The 21017-nt window shown below is 30.8% G+C and overlaps 1 protein-coding gene across 1 annotated transcript; it reads left to right on the plus strand.

Moving 5' to 3' along the window:
• Positions 1-17882: 17882 nt before the first annotated feature.
• LOC110410816 (FCS-Like Zinc finger 14-like) lies at positions 17883-20744 on the plus strand. Its single transcript, XM_021420697.2, has 2 exons — positions 17883-18739; positions 20318-20744. Exons 1-2 carry the CDS (start codon positions 18231-18233, stop codon positions 20475-20477), a joined length of 669 nt encoding a protein of 222 aa, XP_021276372.1. The 5' UTR covers positions 17883-18230; the 3' UTR covers positions 20478-20744.
• The last annotated feature ends 273 nt before the right edge of the window (positions 20745-21017 follow it).

The following is a 21017-nucleotide window of genomic DNA, read 5'->3' on the forward strand; positions in this document are numbered from 1 at the left end:
AAAATTTCTTAAAGAAAATAGTTATGTCTTCTTCAAACAATAATTCATCAGAGAATTAGTTTTAATTCCAAAACTAATATTGTTGACTTAGCAGAAGAGTTGTTATTAGAATATTAAAATTTGAAAATAATTATGCAAAACTCTCTTTTATTGGTCAAGAGAGAAAGTGTGAATTGTTTCAATGGTAGCATCCACACATGGCTGCTGGCAATGTGCATTCCAGCAATGAAGATATTCACATGGGAAGAAATATATTGGAGATCAAAAGTTTATTAAGAAAAATCAGGATTGAAGTTGAAATTAATGGTTGCTACACTATTTGTAATAATGTTAATTGTTGTATGTATTTAATGTTGCATAAATTTAGTTTGTTTAATTGGTATATGTTAGTTGGTCAATAAAAAGAAATGTATATCGTTGTTGATTTAGTATTAATCTTCTATTAAATGTTGGCGAATGGAAATAAATGCATTTTCAGTGGAAAAATGCATTAGTAATGTAAAAGTTGAATTTGAAAATTACCTTTTGATTAATTTCCATGAGAACTTTAAGACAAGTTCTTTATTATGACCAATTCTAGAGCAGAAAGTACATCTGATAGTGATCTTTCTTCTAGCATTCTAATCTTTAACCGATGTTTCTCTAAGTTCCCCTTCTTTTGTTCTTTTTAGATTTACCATGCATATGGAAATATAATGGAGGCTCAATTGGACCAACTTGACCTTTAAACTCAACCATAATGATATCATGTATAGTGTGAATTAACTTATTATATGCCAACATGAAATTTTTTTTGAAGTATTAACTATCACAATAAAGATCAATATCTCGCCCTTTGTGTGAGTAGTGCAAGCTACTACATACTTACAAAGCAAACCTGAAATTTGCCAAACCTTACAAAGACGACTCCAACTCCCATTTGCAAGTTCATCACAAATCCCTTTCCAGGTTTAGAGATGTTAAACTTACTCTTACTAGTAAGCACCACTTTGCAAAACCTACCACTATACTTAACTTTATCAAGTTTCTTCCTAATTGCTAGAGTAATTACCTTGTCCCATATACATGCCTTTTTATATCTATCATGACAACTCTTTATCAGCTTCACTCTAATATCCTCTAATAGAGTTAGGAGTGGCTTGCTTTTACAACTAGCAACCCACTAATTAAAGCTCTCAACCATGTTGTTTGTGAGAAGATCGCTCTTCACATTAGGATCCAAGGTGTCTCTTACCCATAAGGTCATTTGGTTTTTTTCATCAACCATTCACATCCATCACTCTTTTCAAACTTGATCTTCATCATTATTTCCTTTCATTTCCATTAATTAAAATCTTTCATAGCTTTCTAGAAGTTGATATTCAAATCCAAACCCACAAACCTTTTTTTGAAATTACTATATAAATGCTTAAAATACCTTTTTTGAGTTGCATGGGGCATTAATTCAATTATGATTTCATCTAGCCCCTATCATATAACAAAATTGAATAAATTAATTACTTAAATCACTAACAACATGTTTGGTTGGGGGGGAATAGCTATTCCATTCCTTCCTTATTCATAATCCTTCCTTAAAGCCTTATTTGGTTTAGAATGGCAATTCAGGAAGAAGGGAGAATAGTTATTATTCATTCCCCTTTTAGTATTGGCTAATTTGGGAGATAAGGAATAAACTAAAAATGTTAATGGAAAAAATGTCTTTCATCAATTTGAAAAATTACCATAATATATAAAATGTAATTTTTTCATTTAACCTAATTTTTTCTCTCTCTACCCATTCACTTTTCTCCCTCTATCACTAAATTTCCTCCATCTCAGAGGATAGTAGAGTGTGACAATGGTGCTAGGCAACACCGATGCCCTAATGGATAGATTTGGTCATGGAAAGCATCGATCTAGTGATTTTTGACCAAATCGGGTTGCAAAAGCCCCAAATCCGACATCTTTCATTACATCTGGTCGCGAAAGTGCTGAATCCAGCATTCCTTTGTAAGATTCCTACAATCAGATTTGACATTCCATGATCAGATGCAATCATGAGGAGCATCAATTTGGCATTCCTAAACTTGGTCTAGCCACTAGGAGCACATATTTGCGTTCCTTTACACCAAACACATCTCTAGTCGTCAATCGACAAGAAGAAAGAAAATAAAATAAAAGAAAATGTCAAAATGAATTTAAAATAAAAATTATAAATTATAAAAATTAAATTTAAATTTAATATAATTTATGAGAAATTAATATTTGAAATTTAAAAGCTAAATTACAATTTTAATTATAAATTTCTAATAGTTTAAAAATAAAGAATAAAATAAAATAATAATATTAATTTTCAATAATAAATTATTAACATTTTGAATAAATCATAAATTATTAATATTCTAAAAATTAAAATAAATAACTATATTAAAATTTTAAATAACAATTTATAATGAATCTTTTGAATTAAAAATTAAAAATTATAATAAAGTGTATTTTTATCTTTTTATTATTTATTCCTTTGCTATTCCAAAGTTATTTTTATCAACCAAATTCTTACCCTATTCTATTCCATGAACCAAACTATATAATAGTTATTCATATCCTATTCTATTATCACAGAATAATTATTATATCCCCTCTCTATTCCATATTGCAAACTTTACATACCCAAAATGAAATAACAATTTACATTTTAGCTATCTCCAATTACTGTCAATGGTTGATTGAAGTCCCCAACGACAATACTCAATAGTTACAAAAACCATCCTCATGCATCACCATTTTCAAATTTGGCGAAAGAAACAACAAGAGAAAAAAGTCCACAATTCCCATCAATGGTTATAACTGATGATAAAGCTCCTTCATAATGCCTTTTTAGGTAGCATCCATCAACACTTATAAAAAGCCTACATCTATTAGCGAACCCTTTCTTCATGGCATTAAAAGACGGAAAGAACCTTTTAAAAGTAAGGTTCGAACTAAAATCAAGCCTTTCTAATTGCTTGATGGACAATGCTACCAAGATTAGCATCCTTCACCATCCAAGTATATAATGCAACAATTTGTGTGACCTAACATGAGTCCCTAAAAATTTTTCTCTTACTTTTTTCTTTTCCTTACAAAACTACTTTAGATTAATTGTCACACCATATTTCTCAATCAATTCATGTTGCATTAAGTTGTAAGACATATATATTGGGTTCAAAATACAACTGAGAACCTAGTTCTTTTGCCATCCAAACACTTGTTGTGGCAATGTAGTTATTGTTCACTCTTATACAAGTGTTGTTCACCTTTTAATATTTTAATATTGCATGTCTTTCCATTTAGAATAACTGTTACATGAATCCTCCAGTTACAATTATTCCCTTTACAATAATGTTTTATATCTAGTCTTATCATTTTTAATCCTATATAACTCTATTTTTTCTTGATTTATATAGTTTGGTATGACTTTCCTAAAGTGAACACTATTAAACAACATATTCTTGACTAGCCTCATATTTCCAAACTCATTAGGTGCATTAACCATACTTGTCATAAACCTATCAATTACTCTACTTTCCTTTTAAAATTAGAACTTCCATGATTTCCCTTTTCAACATCATTTCCAAAGTTAAATAAACCAGCAACATCATTAGCATGTGCCTTATCCTCAAAATTCTCAATACCATTACCTTTTGATTAACTTCATTGATCATCACTCTTAGTCTCAAGCAACCAATCAGCACCTCACTAGAGATATCAATTCATTTTTCCTCATTAATGGCTATTAAGTCATTATTAGCATCACTTTCACTTTTATTCACAAAAGAACTACCTACCTTTATATTGCCTTTGCCACTATCTATACTACTAGCATCAACACCAGCAATCCCTCTATTTTTACTATCAGATAAATTACTAGCAATAAAACCAACATTACCTTTACTTACACTAGCAACAACAACAACAATCCCTCTAACTCTACCACTAGTTAGATTAACAATTCCTCTACTTTACCTTTCCCTAAACTAGTAGCTAAATTATGAGCAATTACATTAGCACTCATTCTAACATTACCATTTACAATAGTATCAAGGTTTCCAAGAAAGGAACTAAGGTTATTAACTTTGGTAGAAAACCTACTTGATCTAGGGTTCATTGTTTACAAAAAAATTATAAGTATGAGCTCTAAGCAGAAGTGGGTATTCTTGGACAACTTCAACACATCCTTATCATTTCTTAACTCAAATAATTCTTTAGACTTTGGATGTTGTGCATTAATGACTATACTCATTTCCATTCCAATAGTGGAATCATTCGCAATACCCTCAAAGATGTTATTTGTCAAATCTATGAAAGAGTATCTATGAAAATCAACATTCTTTATGGTGAGCTCTTCATTATTGCAATGAATCACCAAGTCATATAAAATGTCAGCCATCGACAGTTATTACAACAAATTACAATCAGTTGGGGTTACAACAAATGAAAATATAAAAATTTGCAATAAAAGTTTGATCAAAATCTCGAATTGCAAATCGATTAGGTTTAAGCTTAGGGGATAGGGATACAACTTTAATCTAAACCTTAATAAATTTTGAAAATAATTTACAATGCGACTCCAAATACTAAAAATTTTATACTAAAAATTGATATCTTTAAATTAAGGTTAATGTTGGGGTTTCACTTACCACAAATGACAAAACTTTTTGGTGCTTCCTCGATGAATAGATGCACAGCAACGCCTAATATGAATTATTGCCTTTTTCCCTTAATTTTCTCTCATAATCAATTTTGATTTCAAAGAAAGCGTTTAAAGTTTCAAAGATACCAATCAGGTTTCATGGTAATCAATTAACACTTGAGTTCATTATAGTTTTTAGGTGTTAGATGAAAAAATGATTAATCAATTCACTAATTTGGCAATCCTAAAAAACCCATTAGGAATCAATTTCAAGTTTTAGTGGTTGGAGAGGATGAAAATGTGCAAAGGAACCCTAAATAGATTAGTGAATCAATAATTTGGTTCCAAAAGACACATTTTGGTATTTTTTTAATCTCATGAACATTTGTCATTTTCTAAAATTTATTAGCAATGTTTAGGGTTTTTTTATTGAGTGTCCCTTTTTAATATTAATAGACCCATTATGAATTAAGGTAAAACCTTAAGGTTGTGTTTGGTTGAAAGGAAGTAAAACATATTCTTGCATTTTAAATGAGTGTAATCAAATACATTGTTTGGTTGAAAGGAAGATGAGAGGCATGTCATTTTAAGAGAAAGTCATTACCTTCAACTAAGGGAATCTCATTCCCTTAGCTCACCGAGGGAAAGTTACTTTCTTTTAAAAAAAGAAAGGGTTGATTTTGTATAGGTTTTAGGGGGTCGAGCTTCCTCTTTTGCTTTGTTTTTGGTGTAGGGGTTCAGGGTCTTAGCTTAGCTTTTTTCCTTATTGATTTTGTTCATGATGTTTATCTTGTTTTGGCATGATGGTGTTTTTTATTTATTGAGCTTAGTGGAAATGGAGGTTTTTCCCATAAAAAAAGGCATTCCTTCTCATTTTCCTAAGTTGTGTTCTAGAAGTCGTTTGTTTCTTTTGTTTAAGAAACTTTCATTCCCCTTTCTTCTATTAATGAATCTTTCTTCTACCTTTAGAAAAATAGTTATTGCATAATACTAACATTGAGGAGATACAGTAGAAAGGGATGCAAGTTTGGGAAAGAAAGAAGAGAAATAGATAAGGGAAGAGGTAGATTTGTCAATCTCTTATTGGATTTAAAATAAAAGTTTTGGTTGAATAATAGTTTTGTGACTTATATAAGATTGTTGGTCCAATTTTTCTTTTTCTGATGGTTTGTGAGGTTGGGAAAAGGATTTTTTGTTGATAATAATATTAGTAAAATTGTTTATATAGTGTTTCATATGGTGTTTATATATCTGCTATTGTGTTTTATTAGCATTATTTATATATAGTGTTTATATAGTGTTGATAATAATATTAGTAACAATGAAGTTTATATAATGTTTGAACAAAAAAAATATGTATTAAAGTTGAATTCATGCATTTTTTTTACATGTCTTTGCAAATATAGATTAAACGCTATATACAATGTGTTTTAGCTAATTGTTGTTAATTACACCTTGTTTATGGTATGTACTTGTACTTCTTGCTTCATTCTCTATTGTATTAATTCCAAAATAGCTACATGTTTAAAGTCTATTATCTTACTATTTTTACATGTACAATGTACTATATAGTTTGATTACTAGTTGTTGGATTACACTTTTTATATTATAATTCACACAATGTGAAAATATTCTAAATGAAAAATTGCAATGATTGTGTCTACTATTGCATTGGCATGACAGTTATATACAATAGTAGTGTTGATAACTGTTTTGCTTAATCAATATTGTTATTTGCGCCTAAAGAAAAGAAAGCGTAAGAGGTCATATAATGGTACTAGTTATGACAAGCATATAATTAAGCAATTGAACTTTAGAAAAATAGGCTTTAATTTTGATATAATATGCATTGAACATATTTGAATGTAGAGGAATGCCTTCTATAAACCATGCAATATGCTTAAAACCAGTGGTAGGCTTAAACTAACAATACACATGAATGTTGAGGAAATGATTGCAATCTTTTTGTACATCATTGCTCATCATGCAAAGAATATGATAATAAAGAGAAAGTTTGTTAGAAGTGGTAAGACACTAAGTAGGCATTTGGGTGATTTTAAATTCTTTATTGAGGTTACAAGCAATACTATTGAAGAATCTAGAGCTTATTACTAAGAATTCAACTAACGTACAATGGAAATGGTTTAAGGTAAATTTAAATTAGTTTCTCTTTATAATTTAAATATAAAATTTAATTAGTTTGAATCTAATAAGATATATATTTGTGTTACCATTCTATTGGAAACAATAGAATTGTTTAAGTGCTTTCAATGGGACATATGTTAAAATCAATGTCTTGAAAAATGATAAGCATCAATACAAAACAAGGAAGAATGAAATAGCTACAAATGTCTTAGGGGTATGTTCACAAGATTGAAGTTCATATGTATCTTACCTGGATGGGAAGGTTTTGTTACAAACTTTGAGGTTTTTTAAGATGCAATCTCTAGAAGAAATGGTTTGAAAGTCCCCAAACGTAAGGAGATAGCATGTGTTAAATTAATAATTATAAGATTTTATTATTACCTTGATATATTTAGTTTCTAGTACAAAATATTTTCTTATTATAGCTTTATACTATTTATGTTATGCTAGATATACAAATTGAGAGGGATTTTTAATGCCATATAAAGGTCAACGATATCATTTGAATGAATGGAGGCAAAATCGAACTCTTTGATTAAAAAAAGAGTTGTTTACTTACAAACATTTTAGTGCTAGAAACGTTATTGAGAGTTGTTATAAACTTTTTAAGATGAAATGGGCAATCCTTAGGAAAAGGTCTTGGTATCTAGTGAAACCAAATGAAAAATTATATCGGCTTATGCTTTGTTACACAATCATATTAAAAGGGAGATGACACATAATCCACTTGAGGTTGAATTTGCTAAGGGATATATGGGATAGGTAGAATTTGAAAATGTAGATATGATACAATACATTGAGAGCATAGTTGAATGGAATAATTGGAGAAATAACTTGGCATAAGAAATGTGGGGTGACTAGTTAGCTTCTAGAAATGGAATGTAATGTAAGAGTATATTTTTCTAATTATAATTATTAGATGGTAAGTTTTTAGGGTTTTAGGGTTACTAACCTTGATTATGTTATGGGGCAATGATTATATATAGGGCATATTTTGCATAACTTGTGTGTGGATCGATTTTTTTGAGTTCCTGCATTTTTTGTATGAAGGGGGTGTGAAGTTCTTTTTGTATACACTTCTACATCTCATGTACAAAAACCATTTGCTAACATTTTGTTATTATAGATGGAAGGAACATCAACTTAAGGATCACAAAAGGTAAGTAAGAAATCCACCCATTAGTGGACTCCCCTTGAAGATGCAATTCTAATTGATTGTTGTTGGGATCTTGTGAATGTTGGTGGTTAGTCTAGAGATAATGGAACTGTTAAGCTTGGTTACTTGCAACAACTTGAGAAATGGATGGCTAAAAAGATTACAAATTGTCAACTTAGAGGCATCCCACATATACAATCCAGAATGTGGTTATTGAAGTCACAATATAGGGAAGTTACTAAAATGTTAGGCCATTTTGCTTTTGGCTTTAAGTGGGTTGATGCCAACAAATGTGTCACTTGTGAAACTGACATTTGGAATGGATGGGCGGAGGTAAGCGAACATGGGTGTCATCAAATATATCCTTGTTATTTATCACTGAAATGTGCTTATTATTGATTTCAATCCATATGATTGTTTACTTATTTTTAGTAATGTTTAGTTTGATATTGAATTGTAGGGTCATCTAGCTGCTGCAGGACTTAGAAATAAAACTTTTCCTCGTTTTGATAAGTTAACAATTATATTTGAGAGAGATAGGGCAACTGGAGAAGGAGCAAAGGCACCAACTAATGTCGTGGAGAACATAGAATCCGAGGAAGCAACAGCAAGGGCATCTTCAAATGTATTCAACAGATTGGGTGGTGAACGTGAAGATGATGGTGTGAACTTTGTTAACATTCCAAAGACTTTATCTACTACTTAACCTATTAATGCCAACACTAAGACATCCACTAGTACAAAAATAAAAAATTTAATGTTGCCCGAGGTAAATTCGATTCAAAAAAAAAGCTAAGACAAAATCTGGTGGTAGTAATCATGATGAGCTGGCATTTTTTAACAATATAAGTGATTTGAAGGATGTTTGTTAAGCTCTAAGTACTGAAATTGGTAACTTTGTCTAGTGTTTTAAACACATGGTTACTAAAGATGACAGGAATATAAAGGTTTTTGAGATTTGTAAGGGATTCAAAAGACTTCAAGGGTTGACTCGTGATGATGTTATTATAGTTAAAGAAATATCTGTAACGACCAGAAGAAGGTTAATTACTTCTACAACATGTTAGAGGAATACAAGATCTTTTATGTGAAAAGAGTACTTAAGCTTAATGGCTCATCAATATAGAGTAATTACAATGGACAAACAGTTATTAGTTGTTTGCATGTTAAATTTTTTGTTATTGTCATTCAATAGGAGCTTTATGTTTAATGTTTGGAGTTTGAAGGTTGTTTGTAGTATGAAGAATTTTTGGTGTTTGAATGGTATTAATATATTTGGAACTTTTGTTTGAATCTTCTTATTTAAAGTTTTAGTCCTTTAAAGTTTAAGGTATTTTCTTGAGTAAGATTTTTATAATTGACAATTTAAATAGTACAATATTGTAACAGGAGAAGAATTAATAGAAAATAAACTTAGAAGAAGTTGAATATATTGAAGAGATCACCATCTATTGATAGATTTCAATTTTTATTGATAGACTTTCTTAAAAAAAACTCAAAATTCACCCTAATCTATCGATAAATATATATATTTATCAATAGATGTTCATCAGGCCTTCTTGGAATATTCTTGAGTGGGAATCTATCGATAGATGCGGTGGGATTTATCGATAGATTTTATGGGACATAGGTATCTATCGATAGATACAACTCAGGGTAACTTTCAATTGTTCCTAAGTGACAAACTATTGATAGATGCCAAGTATCTATCGATAAATCAATTTGCTACTCTTTTCTCGTATGTCTATCTATCAATAGATGCAACTTAAGGTAACTTTCAATTGTTCCCAAATGAAAAACTATCGATAAATGCTGGGCATCTATCGATAGATGAATTAACTAGTATTTTCTCGTATGTCTATCTATCAATAGATGTTGAGCATCTATTGATAGATAAAACTCAGAGTCATTTTCAATTGTTCTCGAGTGATAAACTATCGATAAATTCTTGGCATTTATCGATAGATCTTCATGGTCTTTGAGGTCTTGTGTTGAGAAATAGAATTTATCGATGGATGTTCTTCATCTATAGATCGATAAATTGAAATCAGTTTTAAAATCTGAAGAGCCTTGTTGCTTGCTTTCAATTTAAAGTGCTTAGTTCTCGGGGAGATTTCATATAAAAATTTGTTTTTGTGTCTTAAATTTACCACTCCTTGCATTACTTTGCTTGTTTGTAAAGTGATTATACAAATTTGTATTTGATCAATACTTTACAAATACAAATTTAGCTAATTGTCCCCTTGATTTCACAAACAAAAGTTTGGCTTGTATTAGAATAAAGTAAAGCGACAAATTGAATCGTAGAGCAATAGCAACGAAATAAATTGAAGTGTATTTTATTTTTGTTTTGAAAATTATGAATCCTTTTTCATAAAACAAAAAGAATAAAGTGTTCCATTGTCTAAAAGAACAACAATAACAAAAGAACACAAAGTAGGAATTGGACAATATACTTTCATACATAGCTGAGTATATTCTTCTAATTTCCTTCCAAAGTTCCTAAAAATAATTCCCATCCTAGATCATAACATAAACAAAACAAAGCCACCTTTCCATTCCCATTAAACCATCACTCTACAATGATCGAAAGTTGGCCAAAAAAAGCCCTGTACATGACTATACCCAAAGCCATAAGCTAAAAAATAAAATCTCTACATCTTATTTTGTTTCTAGATTTTAGTGGACTAATCTTGTGTAGTAACAAACAAAGAAGCACAAGCATCATTCATCTTGATTCAACAATGGACATTCAGTCCCAGTCCTAGATCAATCCCAAAACCATCTATAATGAATTCACAATAAAACCAGAAAGCCTCCCTTTAAGAACCTTACTTACATTAAACAAGCCAATTACAAGTATCAACTTTCCAAAGCAATCGAAAAATAAACACTACAACCAGCAATTGAAAAGTTGTAAAGCATGAACCATGTAATATATATCCAAAGCAACATCCATGTACACAACCAATAGTTTAAAGCATCATGTAAATACATTCGAAAACATAGAAACAATAAACATGTAGCCGAAGATACATTTAAAAAATATGTAAATACATCTAAAATTTGATGCACATGTAGTCGTTGAATTGAACAGTCCAAAAACTAAGTGGAGCAGATGTCTTCAGTGAGAACACACGATGGTGGTGGAAATTGATAGTGAAATTGATCCTCCAAGTCTTTTTGGCACTCAATGTGCCGAGTTCGAATACCCGATCGCTAGACGTGGTAAACTTAGGGAGTCGCCACTAAACTTTTTTATATATGTGTGATTGGCCACCTAATAAGTATGTTCTGTTTGATGAAATCCTAAATTAGTTTTAGGTCCATCAAAAGAATGATAAATCGATCTATATATTTTATTTAGAGTTGGGTTCAAGAATATGGTTATGCACAGGGAAGGGTCAGCATCCTTATGATGCCCCGTTCTATGAACGATACCATTTAATCGTATATTATCCTAACCCATTAATTTTATTTTTATGTTTTCTTAGTTTGATTTATTCAATTCTTCTTTTATTCTATTAATAAGTTAAAATATTTTATTTGATTTTACGGGTTTGATGTGCATGTGATGAAATTATGAAATGCATAGCATAAAATCGAGATAATGCCAAATGAAAACTTTTTATTAAGCATACTTTTCGAATCCACCCATTGTACTGGTGGGATCCGAGAATATTCTCTCACCTAAGGAAATGCTTGAGAAACTTGCCTTCGTAAATTTACTAGGTAGATCCCATCATTAAGATAGTTCTTTGTGAGTAAAAATAGTATTTTTATGAATGTAAATCTTAATATGGGCAAAAGCTTTTTATTAATGATATTTCTCCGAGCCCTCCCATCGTATTGGTGGGACTCGAAGGTATCTTTTCACCTAAGGAGTTTTCTGAAGAAACTCACCTTCGCAAACTTCCTCGAAAAGTCTTATCATCACGGTTTATACTCATATACAAAATATGTTTATATGCTATGACATTTAACAACGCAACAATGGTACGCGATGCACTCATAAATTTGAATATTTGTTTCTTATCTTTAAAAATTGTATTATTTCTCCCTGTATGCATATATACCATGAACGAATATTTTATATTTACTTATTGTTCTTATATAACCATTTTTTTTTCATCGTGTACTTTTGCTATATAAGTACTTACTTATTTTACCATATGAACTTCTCTAAAATCATATTTTAAGCCAAGTATTTTTATTTCATAATTATTATTATTTATGTGTATGTACTTTATCTATGTCTTTTTATATTATTATTGTTATTATCATATTTATTGTTATCATCATTTCCCCATCTCTTTTATTTTTGTACTTTTGGCTAATTGTTAATCGAGTATGTATAATTTTTTTATTTATTTAAAATTAAGAACATCGAAAGTCCAAATTAAGACCTTCCCATCGTACTGGTAGGGTCTTAATCAAAATCTCTAACCTAAAGAAATTCACTTGAAATTGTGACTTCTCGCCTTCCGAATAGATATCCCATCATCAATATTGATTCCAAATCAAGCATTATTTTTTTTTACTTAATAATTCCATACTAGGTCTTATTCTTTTATTTTATTTATTTATTTATTTATTTATTAATTTTTTTCGCTAAAATCTTTCCTAACTATATATATTGATCCAAAATATATTTTATTATTATTATTGTCATTTCTCTGCATATATTATTATATTGTTAAAAAATAAACTAAACCTTCCTTTATAAAAGTATAGTTTTTATTATTTTTTATTTCTCTAAATTTATGTTCTTTATAACTATGCATTTTTACTATTTTTATTTTTATTATTGCTATTATTTTTTGATTGATTTTTTGTTTGTTTGGATTTTCTAACTCTAAAATAAACATTCATATTATATATATATATATTTTCCTAAAAAAATAAATACTTTTTAATTAAGCAAAATTGGCTAGACCCAATATTAACTAAAAAAAAACCCAAACAAAAAAGAAAAGTTATACATTATTTGGTTAAGATTTGCCCAACCCACAAGCTCGCAGCAAGCCTAAGATCGCAACACCAGATCTACTTCTCAAGCCCACAATGTCATGCTTAAAACGCACCATTTGGTGCTTGTAAGACCACTCCAAATGACGCCGTTTAAGATTTGACCCTTTCAATTCCCCACTCCACTAAAATGGTGTCATTTTGCTTTTTTATGCCTCGATATAAAAGCTTCTTTTTTTTTCCCTTTCATTTTCTCTCTCTAACTTTCATACCTCTCCCTTCTCTCTATGCCCTTTCTTTTTCTTCTTTTTTTCTCTCTTTCTCTTTTTCTTGGCTTTTAGCTCTCTTTTCTCTCTTTTTTCTTCTCAATGACTCTTCCCTATTGGCATCTCTCTTCTCTCTTTCTCTTTCTTCCCTCACCGACGTCACTCTTTTCCTTCTTTCTTTCTCTTTTCTTTCTTTGCCTTCCTTCTCTCTTCCCTGTTGGCCTTTTCCCTTTCTCTTTCTCTCTTTTTCTTCTAGCTTCCTTTTGCTCTCTCTTTTCTAGCCAACAGGTTTCTTCTTTTGTTGGCACTCTCCCTTCTAGCCCTACACAATAAAAATCAACTCTCTTCTTCTTTTCACACCATAAAATCTGTTCCCTCTTAACCCATTTTCTAGATTTTTCATTTTTTTTTTGTAAAGATTGGCTTTTTTATGCTTTTTATGTTTTTTTTTTGTTGTGATTGATGATTTTTTTCTTGATTGTGGCTAGGATAGACTGCTAGTAGAAAATAAGGCATTTAGTGACTAATTTGTGGTTTTGAGAAAAATAAGATGTTTTTCTTGTTGAATCTAGTTTTTTGGTTTGAAGAAAATGGGATTTTTATTATTATCGTTCTTGAATCTACCCCCTTCTTTTTTGAACTAGAGATTTTTTATGGGTTTTTATAGAACCCGATTGTCCAAATATTTGGACAATCAAAAAAGGCAATCATGCTCTTCTCAGCACAAATTCCAGATGGGTGGCCTTCAAGTCAAAAAGATCACTAGGAGGTGACCCACATCAGCCGTCTCAAGGAGCATTGAATGCTCTAAGGGTGGTTTGACTATGGAGGCCATGCCTGTTAGTTTCTTCTTTCTTTTTTTCTTTTTTTTATAGTGATTTATTTTAAGTATTACTTATTATATTTATAAAAAAAGAAAAAAAAAGATGTCTACAAACATCTCACAATTTTGTGCCTCCAACACATCCATATGAATAGACAATCTGGATTCCATTGTTTCCACAAATGAGATGAGTCTAGTGAAGGCTTCCTCAACATTGAATGTGGTGGACATAGGTGCACTAGGTTGAGCACTAGATGGGCCACTAGGATATGCACTCAGCTCACCTTCATTCCCCTTGTCTTCGAATATCGAATTATTGATTAACCCTTTTTTCACCCAAGTTTTGTTTTTGAACTCAAAATCCAACTTTTTAATACTATGCTCCTCGATAGGATTGAACAAAGCATTATTTTTGGGCAGATCACAACGAATGTCAACTTTGAAGTCTATGATGTCACTAATCATAGTGTGAGTGATGATGAGGTGCAAGACTTGATCAAAGTAAGATAGCCTTGTGCAATTAGAACTACCTCTGTCATTTGGCGGAGGATAAATAAAAGTCGATCGGAGGTTACCATTATCAAAGACATAGAGAATATCTTCTTGGAAAAAGGTATGGTGAAGGACTCATTCTATCAGGGCACGAGTAATAAGGATCCATTGTCCCATGACGTGATTGATGAACCTATCATCATGGTTCACTAGTTCACCTAGTTTTGACTCAGCATATTTTTGTGTTTCATTGAAGTAAAAGGTCTAAACTCAATTCTCATAGTATTTCCTATTCACTTGTAAGTAATGTGTCCATCTTAAATATTAGAAGTTTGCAGGGAATGGGAAATCAATGGACTTTAAGTAATCAAAGTCAATTATACGTCAGGCATTACCTTGCGTTTGGCAAAATTGTCATTGAATTTTTAAGTGTGCAATGGATGAGTGAAATTTCATAAAAACGAACTCGCGTTCGATGCTGAAGATGTCCCAGCACCAGTAGAGCCACTTGAACGCCTGTTAGTAGTCACCTTTGTGCGTTTAGGTCTGTAACTCATTTTCGAAACTTATAAAATTTGGATCCTTGGGGTGTTTTGGTCAAAAATGATTTGGTAGAAATGTCAAGGAGGATGAGAGAAATGATTTAATCAAGACAATTCCTCTCAAAACGTAAAGGAAACCAAGATTTGGAGAGATTGAGACCTTAGAGTTTTATGAAACCCTAAACTATATTTTAGGGTAATTTGGAAGCAATTGAGAAAAAACTGCGTTTTTTGATGCTGAAAATTAAAAAGGAAACACTTTAAATTGTTTAGAATCAAAGAATTTTACTATGAAGTTGAGAAGATTTGAGGGAATGAGGTGTTTGGGTGTCGTGGTTTTAAGATAAAGAAGCGTAATGTATGCTTAAAATAGTACATCTATTGTAATCTATTAATAGATGTCGTTCCATCATATGGCTAAATGTCTTTATTTATCGATAGATATTGTTATCTATCGATAGATTTTTTTTGTGTAGGTTATATATTTTTTCCCATCCATCATCTTTCGATAGATATTGAACCATCTATCGATAGATGGTGCACCCAATTGCTTCTATCGATAGACAATATTGATCTATCGATGAATACTCTTATGTAGACGTTAAAGAACAATGTTTGACATTCAAACTTGTGCAAATATGTACAAAATTGAGTTTTTGATGAAGAGAAGGTCCAACATATTCTTCTTTGCATAATTTTTGTTATTATTCATGTCATAAGAGTAAGCATTATTATTTTCAATTTTTATAAGTTTAAGAGAAAAATAAATATTTAGTAATTTTACATATTTTAATATTTTAATAATTAATATGAAAATATTATGTTATTTTTTAATGTTATTATTTATTATTTTAATTGTTTAAAGTTTGAAAAGTTAAAATTTTATATTATAAATTATAAATTTATTCAACTTATCTGTTTTTTATAAATAAGTATAATTTTATCAATTTACATTATATTCTCAGGAAAGTGCTCACAAACCAAACTCTACAATGTAATTTTTTCAACAATCACATTCTATGCAATCATCACTTTCCCTTATTATACTAAACGCTACATAGTTATATTTTCAGCAATTACATTTTCAATAATTATATACTCAACAATTACATTTCCAACAACATACCAAACATAACCTAAAGGGTGGGGTAATTTACCTTAAATTATCTAAAATTTATCATGAGTGGTATTTAGAACACACAAAAGACGATCTATCCAGGATTTTAATAACGAAAATAATATAATCACCAAAATAGTTATTGAAAATCACTGTAATATTGTCTTTGTCTACTTTTCTACAACCCTTTAATGGGTGAGAAACTCAATATACATACTTAGACAAGAGAATGAACTTAGTTTTTCCCTTATATACTGAATCTCTATTCCTACTCATTATAAGATTTAAAATTTTTTGCACAGATTTACACCATTAAATTCACATAAAATACTGGAGCTTAGTCTAATTTATTAGATTATTTTATAAACTTGACTATTATCTCACTTAGATTTGTTTTAATAAAATATAAAAATATATAACATAAGTCCACACTTTAATTTTGGATAAAAAGAAATATTTTGTTGGATGTTCTTTTCTCTCCTCTCCCTTTTCCTTAAGTCATCTTACATTGCATCAGTTGCATCGACGGTCGATATTGAAATCAGCCAATGCAATTAGTACCCATCGGTTACGCAATAAATAATTAAAAGCTAAAATTAATTAATTAATATAAAATAATAATTTAAAAATATAATCATTAAGAGAATAACTTCATTTTTTGGTTTTTTTAAAAAAATTACCTACATCCTTACTTATATAAATATTATAAATTTTCACATTAGAAAACTCTAAATTTTTATGTTTTCTTAATTTTCAGTTTTATCTCTGAAGTAAAAAAGAAATTGTAAAAGGCAACAAATTACAAGGAACTTTAATTTTGACTTTTGTGTTATTTAATTAACAAAAATAATATTAACAAAATTTCTCCAGCAATATCTACTATCTTTTGAAGTTTTGGTACGGCTGCGTGCAAGACAATTGGAATTTATTAAACACTTAATACTCTTTTTTATATATATTTCAAAAAAATCAATTTTTCATTATTTTTTTTATACTCTTTGACATTAAAAAGTCATGGAACATCAAAATTATTAAAAAAAAATTCATTTATAAAATAAGGTCAAAAATTTTTTTCTTAAATTTTGTGGAAGAAAACAAAAATTTACAAATAGAATCATCAAAGTTATATGAAGTTTGAGGTTGTTATATGAGTTGTAAAAGAAATAAAAACAAGAAATAATTAACAAATTAATAAGCTTAAACTACTATGTTTTTGCATACATTTAGTTTAGTGGTTAATACATGATCTCTTTCTTAAAACTTAAGACTTGAATCTCCCATTATCCAAATAATAAAAAAAAAACTATTTTGCTTTTTTTTTGTAACAAACAACAAATAAAAAAAATAAACTATTTGAATCCCCCATACATAACAATACATGTTAAAATTTTGATATCCATACAAAACAAATTTAATAATGTTCTAATATAATTATTGCCAATTTTTGTCATATGTATTTTAGCAATTTCCATTAAGCTGCTGTGATAATATTTGATATCAACATATTATATTGGAATGCATGGGGCCTTTCTTGAGAGAATTTAAGTAAAGAGTACACTAATCAAATGAGATAAGTTTGAGATTTTGAATTATTTTAATTTTGTAAAAAAAAATATTTAATTACAAATTGAATTATTTTAATTATTAAAACTCGGGTGTGGGATTGGGTTCAGTGGGACACGTGGAAGTGGTTAGTTATTAGGCCAGAGTAGAGTGTATATACATTTCTTCGTTGGCCGTACAAACCAGAGAGAGAGAGAGAAGGGAAGAGAGAAAGGGCGAAAGAGAAGTGCAGAGAAAAGCTGAATGAAACAATAAAGAAACAAGGCTGTGGTCTCTTCCTCTCTTTCTCTCTCAAAAAGGGAATCTCTTTACTTGCTTGCTTCTCATTCGCTCTTTTCGGTTTTTTCCTTCTGCTTTAATCCCCATCTCCTTTTGTTCTCCTGGAAATAGTCAGGGCCCCTTGTTGAAAGAAGATGCTCGGAAATTGAGAGCCCAACGAATCCTTCCAATTAAATTCTCAGCTTTCTTGATCGAATTGCAAGAGTCTGAGGGGTATTTTCCTAGAAAATGGAGAATTTTGGTGGGAAAAAGAGATCCGCAATCAATCTGAAGCTGTTCACCACTCTCTCGGAGTCATTTTCCAGTCCAAACCCAACAAAATCCCCAAGGAACTTCCAAGACGGAGTGGTTGGGCTAGGCATAGTAGCCGCTATGACTGATTCCAGCAATACCCATGAAGCTATTTGCTTTGCTCGATCGCCAAGATCCACCCCCATACCAATAGTATCATCCGCTAAAGCAGCAGCCAACTTCAGAGGTGGCCGTAATTCGGAGAGCTTGGATGAATTATCTGAGAATTACACTTGTGTAATTTCTCATTTTGGCGACAATTTGATCAAGAAACATGTTTACTTTGGTGATGAAGAGAAGAATTCCAGTGTTTTCACTGCCTCCTCTTCTTCGGCTAATAAAAGTGATGTTGGTCAAGTCAAGAGGGAGATTTGGAGTGATGACTTTTTGAGTTCTTGTCATCTTTGCAAGAGGGAACTTCATGGTTTGGACATTTTCATGTACAGGTATTTTTGTTTCTTTCTTTAATTGTTTTAAGTATGTGTATTTTAATTCTTGATGATGTTTTTGAATATGGGTTCTGCTCTTATTTTGAAGTGATGCTCATTTACAGTGAATTGATGGATATTGATGATCTGATTATTACTGGGTCATGATTCTGTATATGCTTTTTTCTTTAGTTAATGGGTAGACTTTTAGGAATTTTGCAAGTTTAGCAGCTCCATTCATTATTTATCCCAGTCCTGAGTAGAAATGGATCTCTTGGTCAAGTAGTTAGCTATAGTTCCTTGAAAAGAATTACAAATTACAATTGATTATTGTCTTTTCAAAGGTATGTAAGTTATGTGTTTTGGATCCAAAGGTTTTTTATGATTTGGTTGGAAATGCAATGATGGATAGGAGAACTATGATTACTGGCCTCTGCCTGATAGCTGTCTACCTATACTTGTAAGGGCTGGTAGATTCTAGCCTTAACTCAATAGAATCCTGTCTGAGGCTTTATCACAACTTAAAATATTAGGCTGCTTACATTTTGCCAGATATATAGCCTATATGCAAATGTATTGCTCCAAGTGTTAATATGATTCTGTTACATCTGTACAGCTTAAAGAACAATGGGAACAAATATGAATTCTGCATGTTCAGCTTACATCAGTAAATAAATTGCATTTAGTTTCACAGTTGTGTTGGTTCTGATAGTTTTATAAACTTTTTGGTTTACAAGTAACGCAATCAGTATGCTATAAGCTGCTTATTAAGTTGTAAGCCATTTGTTCTAGACCTGGGTACCTTACTCAAAACTCACTTGATTTTGTTTATGTTGATTATACGATGTTGAAAGTTAAGGATTCATACTATAATCAGCATAATCACCATTTGCTTGTATGAAGAAATGGCGCTGATTGAAAAGTTTTCTCAATTAATGTTGCGGAATTTGAATTTTAGAATGAGGACCTGTCTTGGAGTGCTTTGAACTGCATTTGGTTCCTATTTTGGATATGTAATGTCTTTTGCAGTAAGTTTTAAAATTTTAGTCTTTTTTTTTTTCCCTTCAATTCAGTAAGTTTTGTGAAATCCATTAGATTAAAACCTTTAGGTTGTTTCCTATTTTTTGCTACGTTACTCGGACTTGAGGGTGAGTATCGGATACGAGTATGTGTCTGACATGGGTAGTTTCTAATCTTCATACTCATTTCCGTTGGATATGTGTTGAACACAGATACTTAATGGAAAATGAAGAGTTGAAGGAGCATAGCTTTTGTTTTGTATGTGTAGTGAGGGTTACAGAGTCTGGGGGTAGGTAGCGTCTGAATTGGGTGGATAACTCATAGTCAGTGCTCTGTATTGGGTCCTGTTTTCCCTAAATTCAGTGGCTATGATTTCTCCAATCGTTGGAGATATTATTGGAGTAGTGAAATATCTAAAACATACGTAGGATTGCTTATGCATGTGGTGTTGATTTTCGTAGGGAGCTTGCCTTGAAATTTCAACCTCAAGACAAGATTTCCTTTTCTTGGTATAGTGGCATATTCTTGCATAGCAGAAAGAATCTTAAATGATAAATCAAATGGACCTTTTTGCAGAGGGGAAAGAGCATATTGCAGTGCAGAGTGCCGTGACAAACAAATAACAAGTGATGATCACAAAGAAATATGTGGGCGTGAAGCCAGGAAGCAACTCGACTGCTCTGTGTCTCCTTGCTCTGGGCCGGAGGTGTTCTTCGCAGGGGTTGCTGCCGCATAATAGACAGTTTAATCAAACACCTATATATATATATATATAGAAGGAAGGGGAGGAAACAGCGTTCATTGGAAAGGATGTCTGAATGAAAAAACCAATAGTTTGTTTGTATGAGCTAGGAGCGGCACCTTGCAGCATTCTGATTGCAAGAATCCTTCCTTGAGAGGCATATGAGATTTCTTTCCTTTTGGCATTCAGAAATTTAGAAACCCCCCAAAAAATGTTTTCTAATATCTTCAATTTCAGCAGTGTTCACTATATTAATTATTACCTAATTTGCATTTCAGTTAACCAACTTCAATTCAATCAGGTTACCTATGTAATAATAATGTATGGCAAGTATGTTTCTCTTTAATAGAAAATGACATTCACCCAAAGAAGGAATTATTGGAAAAGTATTGACAAATGATGATACAACTACTGTATCTCATCTTAATAATCTGGAAATTGTTGTTAACAACTGTATATGTTTAATACCCATTTGGGTCATAACTTCCACTAAATTGGTCAACACTTCCAAATTATGGAAAACTAACAACATAG

The sequence above is a fragment of the Theobroma umbraticum genome, unplaced genomic scaffold, assembly GCF_002168275.2.
Source record: "Theobroma umbraticum cultivar Fairchild unplaced genomic scaffold, ASM216827v3 scaffold_56.0, whole genome shotgun sequence".
NCBI lineage: Eukaryota > Viridiplantae > Streptophyta > Magnoliopsida > Malvales > Malvaceae > Theobroma > Theobroma umbraticum.

Excerpts from the sequence above, each read along its gene's own strand:
- LOC110410816 (XM_021420697.2), top strand. The coding sequence starts at position 18,231 with ATGGAGAATTTTGGTGGGAAAAAGAGATCCGCAATCAATCTGAAGCTG. Across the intron at positions 18,740-20,317 it reads TTGGACATTTTCATGTACAG|AGGGGAAAGAGCATATTGCA; the intron begins GTATTTTTGTTT and ends ACCTTTTTGCAG.